Source organism: Perna viridis, chromosome 1, assembly GCF_037379345.1.
Source record: "Perna viridis isolate PV_CMFRI_1.1 ecotype Kerala chromosome 1, ASM3737934v1, whole genome shotgun sequence".
NCBI classification, from domain to species: Eukaryota; Metazoa; Mollusca; class Bivalvia; order Mytilida; family Mytilidae; genus Perna; species Perna viridis.
In genome coordinates this window covers 10,046,640-10,059,527 of record NC_142445.1, presented here as the reverse complement: position 1 = coordinate 10,059,527, position 12,888 = coordinate 10,046,640, and the positions used below count along the sequence as shown (strand labels likewise).

Below are 12,888 nucleotides of genomic sequence, written 5' to 3'. Positions count from 1 at the left end.
ACACGTACTCGTACCGTACCAACTTTTCCCCGTACAGAATACTATTTTGTCAATTTCTTCATTATTTCACGATATTTCCAGCTGAACTTTGATACAAATTTACCAAATAATATGATGGTTAGGCTAGATTTAATGATTTTTAAAATGTTTGTCGAAAAAAATATTTTATCAGATTATCTCTTTTCAAGAGGTCTAAAATTTGTAACCCGAAATTCCCATACCCAAAGTCCGGTATTTTTGTTATCTGTACAATTTTAATGCATATTTGACATTAGTATGGCAAGCCAAAGTGGACTCTGTTTATGAGACTTTGTTTTTCATTCTGGATAAGATCGTATCCATTCTTTGCTAGTACGGGGATTGACGCCAGGTACGCTACGGAATTCAAATTCAATAACTTCCTTTTTAAAACAATATCAAATCATTCAAAACTTTATCAAAACTCTTAAAGTTATAACCTCTTAATGATTTTAGAAAACCGTATAATTTGGATAGGAAAGTGAGAAATAGTCAATAATTAGTTTATCACGGCATATCCTGGTTCCCGGGATTACTTCCAGGTATTACATACTACCAATGCACTCTCGCGAGGGAACCAGTCTATGTATGTCAACTTCCGGTTACACAATGTAGACCTTTTGATATCAGAAAACCGATAAAACAAGAAATATTAGAAAAATATACATCATTTTCTTGATTAGACATGAATTGAAACGGACTTTTCCACATTTCATGTAATTTTCAGTTTTTAACATGTCATGAGAATGAATATTTTGGCAAAACTTTATTTGGATACGGGGAAAAGTTGGAACGGGTACGGGTACAGGTTACACATTTTAGATCTTACCATACAATTTAAAAGAAAGACTGAAATTCGAACACCATATATTATAGTAGAAATGAGTAAATTTATGCAGTTGATGAAAACTGATATTTAAAATGTAGTAAAACAACATTGTATAATTAAATACACTTGGTTTATTGTATAGCTCATACTTGACAGCCACAATTAAACGTTATACATGTATTTTAAAAACTATTTCTCTAATTATCCAAGGGAGTTAACTCTGTACACTTTGGTTTGAAAAATGTAAACTTATCAGTGGCAACATGATGTTAAAAGTTTTCGTGGTAAATTTTTTTCTTATTATATTGTCAGTTATGGTAGAGTTCAAATTTACAAACATTGATAAATCTAAGTACCAAGCAGGTAAAAGTGAGTATGATATCATTCAAAAGAAGACTGAATTACCTGACTATGGGTACTGCTGGAAGAGAACAGTGAATGCATTGAACAATGGCTGTAAACAGGTAACAGCTGAGCTGCAAGGCAAACTAGCATTAGCATACTTGAACTGCTTTTTGATAATGCAAGGCCTTTCCCCATACCAATGTAAGGAATTTCAAACTCTCTCAGAGTGCACTTCTAACATGAAAGATGCAGACCGTAACACCATGGCTACCTTCTTTACTCACACACAGAACATATGCTACTTCCTTGAAGCTCAAGTTTGGCATGACCAAACAGAAAAGACTATCAGCAGACTTGCTAATAGTGCAGATGATGTTGCCTCTCAACTTGAGGAGTCAAGTGAACTACAAAGTGAAATGATTCAACAGCAAAAAGAATCTATGGAAAATCAGAAAGAAATCATTGATAAAGCAACGATTCTCAGTAAACTGATATCATCCTCTACAGACAGTATTCATTCTATGTTTGATGAATTCAGAAATACGACCAGTGAACAAAGGACTTTAATTAATGATATGTTCAATAAGATATCTCATTTACAATCAATGGTGATTGGTGAGTTTACAGGTTTTTATTCAGTGGTATATTATGCCTTAATGTTAGTAGTATCTTACTTATTGACCTCAACTCATAGAACAGCTTCAGCACGATTCTGGTTGTTTGGGATTGCAACAGTCAACTTCTTGTCAGAAAGATTTGCAATTAGTTTTGTCACTTCCTTAGAAGGCAGAGAAATATTTGGACTAGATAATGATGTAAGTTTACATGATTATGGTACCTACATGTACATCTAGCAGTTACCAATTTGTTTAAAAAGATGAAACAAGTGCACATACATGTTCATGTACTAGAGGACACCGAGAATTAATAGTCCGATAGTAGTTAACATTTCCAAAAATGCAACCTGTGAAAATTAAAGTTCTTTTGAAACATTTACAAAATGTACATGTACTATGTAATGAGGGAAAGAAAGTCTTTGACTCTGAAAATTTGAATTCCATTGGTCTCTTTTAAGATAGGCGTGAGATGACCGAATATCAGATTGTTTTAATCAGAATGCCAATGAATGGAATAGATAGTAATTTAATTTTTAAAAAATGCATGCCATTACAAAAGTATAAAGTAAAATATTGATTGACTGATATAATGACGTGATAAAAACAACTTTTTTTCTCTTTAAGTTGGAAAGATGGCTGTGATTATTTCATACCCTAGTCCATTTTTTTTTTTGTAAAAACTTTAAAATGATGATAAATTATATCATATAAATGTACATTTATAAGTCACAATCTTAAATTTCTACATAACCTAGAATTTTTAACTCCAACCCGTTATCGGAATGCAAGAATTGCGGGATGTACATGGTGAGGGGAAATTTAGGTTAATGATATTGTACTGGTAATTTTGTACTGAATGTGGTATGAAGAAAATATGTCACATTTATATTAGGACTCTATATTTAAAATATATGTTTTCAGGAAAATATAGTCTATGCTTACCAGTGGTGCTGTAGAAAGTGCTCTGCAGTTATGGCCCTTATAGTTCTAATGATTTCAGCATATTCCTATCAAGACTATAATGTTATAAACAACCATCTTTTACTCGATATCAGAAAACAGATCTCTGATCTCAAAAATGTTATGCCAGGTAAGTAGCATACCAAAACAGGGAAGAACAAAGTTGTTTTTAAATTCTTCATTACCTTTGAAAATGGTATTTAAAAACTTGTGCTCTTTCAATACTAGATCACTTTAAACCTGTGTTTGTTTATTAATGATTAACAACTGGCTAATTGATAAGTTATCTAAAACAAGAATTTATCAAAACTTATATTACAACCATAAAGCTTATTAATGACCATCAATTCGTCAGTGTCTTACATTGTTTTAAATCTTTTACATTATTATAATGATATTTAAGGCACAACCAATGACAGCATGGAAATTGTGTCACAGAACAGTCCAGACAGCACAACTGAAAATATGACTGATAACAATCATCATGGAGATATTACTGCTGACAGTAAGTACTGTATATACATTATACAATGTACTATGTACATGTATCAGGATTTTTTAACTTTAGAAAAAGTCTTACTATACCTCTTAAAACAAAGAAAACTCATTCAAGATATAGGATAATGATGTGTGCCATGTGATAAAATAGGAACACATTTTTCCATTAATATGAATTTGTATTTAGTTTGTAGGTTAGTACATATGTAATGTAGGCTAGTACATATGTAATATAGGCTATTATATATGTAAATCTGATGACATGGGTTGTACTCAATAGATAATTACAGTTTGTGAAAATAAAGCTGTATTAATCTTAAACAAGAAAATCCAACAAACTTTACATAAAGTTAACATTTCTGTCGTAAAAATCTAGATTTTGTAAAATAATGTAAAAAAATAATCAGTTTACATGACAAATTCCTTTAAACAACTTACAAAAACAGGCAGTTTAGAAGTTTTTAAACAAGATATTCTATATATGTTATTGAAAAAACCCTGAAATTCTGCTTTTTTGTACACGATTGAAATTCTATAAGTTTATGTGAAATAATGCATTTTGAGAAAAACTCAATCTGGCAACAACCTGAATCTTTTTGTCAGATCGTATAAAGCATGCATTGTAAACCTCTGCCTTCAAAAATATTGCATTTATTTATACTAAAATGCTCTACTTCATACCTACATCATTACTTCCATCAAATTTCATTCCATTTTTATACGTTTTGCTGAATTAGACCCAGTCAATTTTGCGCGTAAAACAGTGCAACTGAATGTTGAATGTATTAGGTCATTATGAAAAATAAAAAATAAGCGCAAGTATATTACGCTTGTACAATGTACATGTATCTGTGCCAGAGAAGAGCACGATAACCTTCAACATTAATCGATTATTAATAGATTACATGGTTGTTTTCATGTAATCGATTAATAAACGATTACACTAGTTCATCATGTGTAATCCATTAAAGTTGACTACTTTTAAAGATGTAATTGATGATTATTTTCCATTACTTTCTATTACATTTCTCAGAAGGCAACAAAAATTATATAATGCTCAACATATCTGTATAGAGATAAACATTTATACAGTTTCAAATGCCAGATCAAAGTGTTGTTTACATATTGACAAAACTTAAACATCAGATTTGCACTTTATCATTTTCATTTTGTGAAAAGTGTCACCCCAAAGTTCAGTGTCAGACTTACAAATTTTGCAAATTTCAAGGTATCTTTCAATTTCAACTCAGCTTCTATTTTTAGATAAAAACTTAAAAGTGTTAAGTTGAGAATTGTTTCCCTGAGGGTGTTTCATATCTAGGATTAAGAATGTTTTTAAGTCTTAAAGTATGGATTCTCTACTAGGGAATGTGGTGACAATGATCAAGCTATCATGTGCACTAATGCATTGTTAAACTGTTAACACATTTAAGATTTGTCTGTAATGATAATGAACGAAATTAAAACAATATTCATGATGCATAAAAATTTATGATAGCATCTCTGATTCATTAACATATTTTCTATTCAGATATCATAAGTAAAAGTACTTTTTCTATAGAAAATTACACAAATGAACTTCTTTTAAATCCAATGTTCCAAAATGTAATTGAATGTAAATTGAATATAATCCATGATTACAGAGCTTTGAGAAGCTATAATCAATTAAATTACTATTACAAGTAATTGAAATCAATGTTGAATACAAATTACTTTTGATTACTCACTATGTTGTAATGGATTACAATCGATTATGGTTACTGATTACGATTACCCAAACCCCGATCTGTGCTGTAAAAGCATATTTTTTGCAATTACCAGTGAAAATTTGTTTATAACATTTATTCAACATAACATAAGTATTGTTTCTTTTTATTGTATGTTCAAGGTAATGATCATAAAAAGATGTATTAAAACCTTACTCTTTTTTATAGACTTTAAAATCTTATGTACTTGACAGCAGTTTATGATAAAAAAATAAAAATAAAAAATAGAAAAGTAATTGAAATGTAATCATATTTATATATGATATTTTCAGCTGTAATAGATTGTTTTCAGTTAAAAATTACTGTAGATTACTTTACAAATTTCAATTAATTACAATCGATTTTGATTATTGATTTCAATTACCCCATGTCTGTCTCATTGTACACTTATACTTTCCATTGTACAGCTGCAAGATGTGATTCTTCAGATAGTGGATGCAGTGAGTCCACTACCAACATGTCTGGTGATACAGACCATACATATGTTCCATCTTCTGTAGACAGTTACTCAACATGCCTATCCTATGAGTCTAACTACACCAAACTCTCTGATGAGCTTAGTGATATAAGAGGAGCAACACCACTGAAAGAGTTAGCACAGCAGATAGATAACTGGTCAAAGACAGGAAAATATATGCAACACTCCCCAAGTATGACAATGTGTACATCATGACAAGTTTTATACATTGTCATTATTTTTAAACTACATGTTTAAATGTAGAAATAATCCATATGCCCATTTGAAATAGTAACCTCATTTAGTTCTTACTCACCTATTTACTGCAAATGCTTTTTGAGAGGAAAACATGACATACACATACAGAATTCAATTTATTCTTCAATTACCATTATTATAGGACAGTACAAAATTATAGTCATATTATAATATGATGTTGTTGTTGTGGTCCATGTTAATTTTTCATTTCCATGCAATAACTTTAGTTGTAGCGAACCAAATGTCATGAAAATTTGATACTTTGTTACTGGCTGTTAAATGTAGCTTGCTATTTAAAATTGCATCCCTGGCACGTACCATTCTGCAATAAATTGGCCAAAAGGGGTAAAAAAAGGTGTTTATTATTATTATTATTAGTTTTTTTAGGTTTGCACTCTGTCTGTCAGTCACTTTGTCAGTCAGTCTGTCAGTCATTCTGTCAGTCTTGCAAATCAGTTTTGTTATGTTTGTTATTATAATATACATTTTATATTTGGAACTTTATTTTAGAAAAATTAATGCAGACTCATTTTCCACACTTTTCTTGTTAACCAGTTATGCATGAACTATTCAACAGATTTTCTTCTGGTAGGGGACTTTGTATTACCATACCATACTCTCAGAATTGCTTGTTTAAAATTGAATTATTTCTTATTAAATTTTGACAATTCTTTTTTTAATTTGTTTCTTATTAAATTCTGTTTATAGAATATTTAACAGATTTGAAATAGTATTTAGCTTTTCTTAGTCTATAGGTGGCCAAAGTCATCTTTTTAAATTTCTGGTCTGATTTTGAAAATTGTTTTTTCACTTGATTCCATCTGGAAATCCCGTCCTATATTTTTTATCAGTACTGGAATATTTGTGACCAATTATGAGTAACAAGCTGTCAAAGGGGCCCAAAAATGTCATTTCTTTTTTCTGATTTTTATAATTGTTTTGTAAATTGTTCCTTTTTGACAAGGGCTTTATGCTAGCAAATTTGCTCATTCATTTACCATTTTTGAGATAAGTTATCCATGAATGCACCCAGAAAACACAACTTTTTACTTATTTTTAATTTCAAAATATTTGAAACATGCTAATTTTAGCGGTGTTCTAATTTTCACTATTTTCACATTGGACAGAAAACTGCACAAAATAGTTCCAACAAAATGAATTTTTTAATGCTATGTAGCACTAATTATTTTTTAAATCTACCAACATTGATACCCACATATTGATACCCACGAATATGTTCATTTGACAGAATCTGCAAAAATTAGCAAACACAAAAATCAATAGGTTTACGGTATTGTGTAATAAAACCAGTTGTTGTGTCCATAATGAACTGTAAGTCCCTATGTTTAAGTGAGTCAAAAACCAATATTGTGTCCATACCTATCCTAAGTAACTAACTGTGGTCGTATCATGCTGTGCTTTTAGATTTAAAAAAAAGCCTGATTACTAAGAATATATGTTCTACTTTATTTATGTTGATATTTTTGTATAGCTAAAAAATCAGAAGCTTTATTTCTCTTTACAGTTCACAGTATGGAATCCAGGTCAGGAGAACATACCTTTAGCATTTCTGCAACACCACAAAGGGTAAGCTAGGAGATTTCCTAAAAGACTAACATTTAAGAAGTCTTTTTTACAGATTCTCTGATTTGTGGTTATAAATCATTTACTTGGGAATAAACAAAAATTATTTTTTGTAATTATACAAAATGTTAAAGGGAACAGTCTGTTTTAGTTGTTCTATTATGAAAATGAAAATTGGGGTGTTATAACTTAAGAACTGGTCAAATGTGTATGTGAAAACAGTATTTCTTGTGATATCTCATTATATCAACAAGTTAAAACTTCTTGTGACATCTTATGACATCTTATTATATCAACAAATTAAAAAGATCATCATGGTTCCTCATCCAATATTCATTCATAAGTCTCGGAGTTGTGTTTATGAACTGAGCTATGGCCTGTTTTTTTTTATTATTTATCAAAAATGTAATTCAGAATATGTACATCTATCTGCCAGGTTCTGTTGAATAGCTGTATATATGTTTTAATGTTAATTCTAATTCTTTCACTTCATTGCTTTTATTTCTTCTGAAGAGCTTATACATTGAGTTGTTAAAATGCCTGACATATTATTTAAGTTTAACTGTTACTTTATCTTTTTTACATTGTTCTTATTGCCCGATATTTTCTGTCTCAGGCTACTGCTGTGATACTAGGAAAATATCGGCTATTTTCAATGACAAGATTACATCGTAATTTAAATAAATAACAATAAATGAAATACACCAGTATTGAACATCTGGCCCTATCTGTATCACTGTGATTATTCTGTCGGTACTTTAAAATTGCCATTTTTCTGTACAAGACTTGCACAGGTTTTAAGTGTTATAATTACAGAGCCCAAATCATCACAGCAGTGAATACCATCTACGACCAAGGAGTGGTACACCAGTATGGAGAAAACATACCTGTTGTTCTGATGAGTCTCCTAGAAACTTTGCCAAAACTGTAAAGGCTATGGAGAAACTCTCTCAAAAAAACAGCTTAATGACAAGATATACAGCGAAACGGAAACTAAATGTCACTCCTTCAAGAGATGGCTAGCATTTTGTATATAAATTTTTTCCAGGTTCAAATTTTTTACAGTTAGTTGGTGCTGAATGTGTTTCTCTTTCAAAAAACACTCACTTGGATATATGTCAACCTAATACATGTATAAGCAATTTTTGTAGATAATTGGTATTCATTTTAACTTGGGTAGTAACAAATTTCTTACAGGAATATATAAATTACCTTAATGCTTTAAAAAAAATGTAGTGCTCTTTTTATTTAGCCATCTTTTGCAACTTGAACTACCTGTAGATTGATAATCTATGAAATTAGAATCAGCTGATATTACTTGGTTCTTATAGCCATGTCTCCTTGTTAGTATTTACATCAATTGTTTTTTGTACCTTATGACAGAAATTGAAATTTTTTGAAAGTTTATGGTTTGTATTCATTGTTTGTCTGATTTTAACATTTGCATTGCTACTGGATTAAATGTTCATTTTACTCTAATTGAACACTGTTTAGAGACTTGTATAATGCTGTGATTGTTTGTTTGTGTGATAGCTTTGAGACTTGTATAATTCTGTGATTGTTTGTTTGTGTGAATCTTTGAGACTTGTATAATGCTGTGATTATTTGTGTGTGTGATACTCTTGTGCTTCATTTTAAAAGACAAGTGTGACTCCCAATTAATGATATTGATTTATTAAGAAATATTGTTATTTTTTTTTTTACTCCTTTGAATATTCTGAAATCATAAAATCAGTTACTAGCGCCATTTTTTTTAGAGTTAGTCAGTGATTTTGTATTGAACCATTGAGTTAGCATTTTATTTCTTTCTAAACATTTACACTTCACAATACCAGTTGTGTTCAAAATATTTTTAGAAGCATTGTGTGTATTTACACATATAGAATATACACAAGAATGCTTTAAATTTGTAATATTTTAAAAGTAATTTTAATTTATAATGGGTGACAGATGGGTATATTTTTCCTGTAGAGGAGATGTGATACAAAAATATCATTTTTTAAACATTTATATTTATAAAAGCTATAGTATATCAAGTTTGGAGTATAACAAATGTTTTCTCAACATGTTAGCGCTAAATAAAGTTAGAATGATTTATTTGTGTTATCACGACAACCTAATTAATATGCATAAATGAAAACCCGGAAGTAACGCCCACTTACTATATATGGAAGTGCTACGTTATTGGTTCGTAATCTCCATTTGGGTTCATTGGAAATATATACATGTGCCCGAAAAAATTAATAAATCTTCGAAAATAGCTTGTATATATGATGCAGTGGTCCATTGATCTGTGTATGAGTGCAGTAATCGTAAGTAAGAAGACTAATGTTCATCTCGTTTTCTGTCAGCTTTTCATTTGCGTTAGGCATACATCCCCGTGTGCCGCAAACACAGCTACTTTGCATACTATTTTTAGGACTTGAACAGGAGGGTACAACTAAAATAGTGACACTCTGTGTATTGTTCTTTCTTTGCCACTGGGCAATATCAATAAACAAGCCCAGTAGACTTAATTATGGCCAAGAGAAAGCGTGGGCAGCTTCTTTTATCCTTACATGGTTCGGCGCCTTGTGACACAGGTGTTGGCGCAGGTGGATGACTTTGATAATTTAAATATAATTGCATTTCTTTTGTCTTACAAATTTTGAAATAAAACAATTTACATGGAGAATTTGACACAATACACAATTTATAGTAGGTGACCCTAGTTGAGGTAAAGGGAGCTTTTCTGGTACAAACAATATTTTTTTTATTGGTAAGTTAAAATATTTAATTTTAGCAAAAAAAGATTTAGAACACGAGGTAGGTTCAGCACGAAACCTTTATGGGTTCTCAAATAAAATTATCAAAAACCAATAAAAAAATAAACATATGTATTATCCTATAGCTGTCCTTGAGGAGTACTGGTACACTTGTCAGTAGTACCGTTTCGTAAAAAGGGGTGAAATCAATATTTTCATTGAAGATCGAAATAAGAAATTTACTTTATGTAATAAGTACAATCGAACATGACAGAACATAATGATATATTTCTATGTAATATTCGAACAGAAGTGGTGTCGTCCCTCTGTGGATTCTAGTGTTCGCACATGTAATAGTTAGATATTTCTGTCATTGTTTATCATTTTCTTCTCGAATTTGTTTAAATTGATACAACTGTAAGTGTATATTTGCTGGCAAACCAAAACTTTCAATATTTTTATTCTCAGTTGTAGAAATCGTGTAAAAAGTGCAGAAGCCCCTTGCTTTTCAACCAATCAATCTGAATTGAGAACCAATGACGAAGCACAGTCACGTGACCACATGGCTAATTAAAATTTGTATGGCTTGGGTCATTGTTGATTTTGAATCAATTTATCTTCAATTAAACAACATAAGTGACTACAAGGGGCGTTTTTATGATAATAGGTGTAATAAATCAAACAAACCAAAAATTGTAAAAGGACAATTTTTTGTGTCGTGTCTCCTTCAATTATTTGCCTCAAATCATTTATCAAGCCCATAACCTGTAGTTTCTCTTGCAGGTTTATAATTACATTTACAAAATTAAACAAAATGTTTGAGTGAATTTTATTTCATTGATATAACAGTATAACCTACTGACTTTATTTATTAGTTTATGTAATCATACAAGTACATATATTGCTAATTTCAGTTTGCTGTACGCGTCTAAGGAAAAACCTCATCAGCAGCATCAGTACCAAATCATTAAAAAGCTCAAGTTAAATAGAAATGTATACAAGAAGTACTCAAAACCATAAATAGTGCCTTTTTAATTTCCAACAATTTGAAATTTTATGCCATTTTTTTTTTATCTTGTGTAATTTTAATTTTTGTGGTCCTATCACTTAAGTTGTGTCAGCTCTTCTTTGGACATGGTATTGAATTTTAGGTATTCTTAACATTCCTATTAGTATGTTAATATACATGTAGTTATTTATTTAGCAATTATTTCATTTTTATAGATGATATTCATGATTTTAGTGTAAAACTTGATTTTTTTATGTACTTTTTATAGAACCATGTAAAGTTTGTTGTAATGATCTTATATCATTATTGTTGTCTATTGATATTTTGTTTCATGACAATAGCTTGAGTAAGTTTTTTTTTTAATTTTGTTGGTTTATCACTTGGTTTTCAAGTTTGTCTAAATCATGGTCCAAAGTTAAACTTTTTATGACTTTACTGAAAATTGAATTCAAGTGTTTTTTTATATATCTGAATGTGTAGTTAGATTTGGTCCATTGTTGTCATAGTGGTCCACATAAGGGGGCAAAATTGTACTTTATTTGATTTCATTAAGAAAGATTTATTTGGTACTGAAACTAAATTTTTTGTACCATTGTAATGAAGGGACATAGAAATGTAAATAACATTTAAATTTTCAAAAATGCCTTTTCCACCATGTGCGTCCAACTAGTATCTAAAAAATCATCGAAGTCATTGATAATCAGGGAAAAAAAAACGATTAACTATTCAAATCTGTGTGATTGATTGATTGTTGGGGTACAACGCTCAAATCTGCGTGTATGTTAGTTATGTGTGAACTGTTGTCTTCCTTTAGTTTTTATTTCCTTAGGTACGAACAAGTTATGTGCTATTATGATATTTTTGTTGTTATTTTCATCAGCTTATGGAAGTGAAATAAATTTGGAACTGTACTGGTAGTTATCTTTCTAACAGGCGATCATATCAGAGTGTTTATATACTGTGCTAAAAATACTGAAGAGGTTCATAGAACAATAGTCTTTCACTTCCTTTACTGAGATGTGTGGAGGGGAATGTATGGGAATGAAATAAAGGAAAAAGTTCATTAAAACTTTCTTAATTCCTGTCTCACTTTAGTTCTAAGAAAAACAAGATTGTTACAGGTAATTACCTCGCTGCCACAAAAAAGTTGAAGTGCAAAGTCCACTCTAATTATAACTCTTGTAAAATTAGTAGAATCGAAATCGGGGTGCAATATAATATGGTGACTAACAAACCTACAAAATTTGAGCAAAATCCTTTGAGTACTTTTCCTATAGTGAAGCACATACAAATTCAATTAAGTCCCCATACCTCCCATAATTTTTTTTCAAATCATAATGGCAGCACAAGATGATCCACTGCATTAGGTGACTAACAATTCCATATAATTTGAAAAAAATTTGTAGAGGAGTTTCCAAGGAATTACGTCCACAAAGTATTCCTTAAGTGTATCATGTACAGATTCAACTACGTCCAATAACTTGTAAAATTTATTGAATTAAAATGATGGCACAATATGATCAACTACATACCTGTACATGTAAAGTGACTAACAATCCTACAAAAATTGAACAAAATCTGTCAATTGGTTTTCAAGAGGTTTCATTCACAAAGTGTGACAATGTCACATACACATAGACACTAGCATATCTATGTCCTCTTCCAAATATGGTGGGAGATAATAAATATTTACCACAGGTAATATTTTACCCTCCCTGTGATCTATATGTGAATCTATATCACCAGAAGTCTTCAAACATTTATCATGGCATGTATGTTAGTTTCTCCAAGATTACTTGATAC

At 30.4% G+C, this 12,888-nt stretch overlaps 1 protein-coding gene across 1 annotated transcript; it reads left to right on the top strand.

The window, feature by feature from the left end:
* The first annotated feature begins 595 nt into the window (after positions 1-595).
* Positions 596-11,996, top strand: LOC148627171 (uncharacterized). The gene is made up of 6 exons (XM_088569089.1): positions 596-2,007; positions 2,731-2,899; positions 3,173-3,274; positions 5,441-5,683; positions 7,274-7,335; positions 8,149-11,996. The coding sequence occupies exons 1-6, from the start codon at positions 1,111-1,113 to the stop codon at positions 8,353-8,355; spliced, it is 1,680 nt and encodes a 559-aa protein (XP_088425215.1). The 5' UTR covers positions 596-1,110; the 3' UTR covers positions 8,356-11,996.
* The last annotated feature ends 892 nt before the right edge of the window (positions 11,997-12,888 follow it).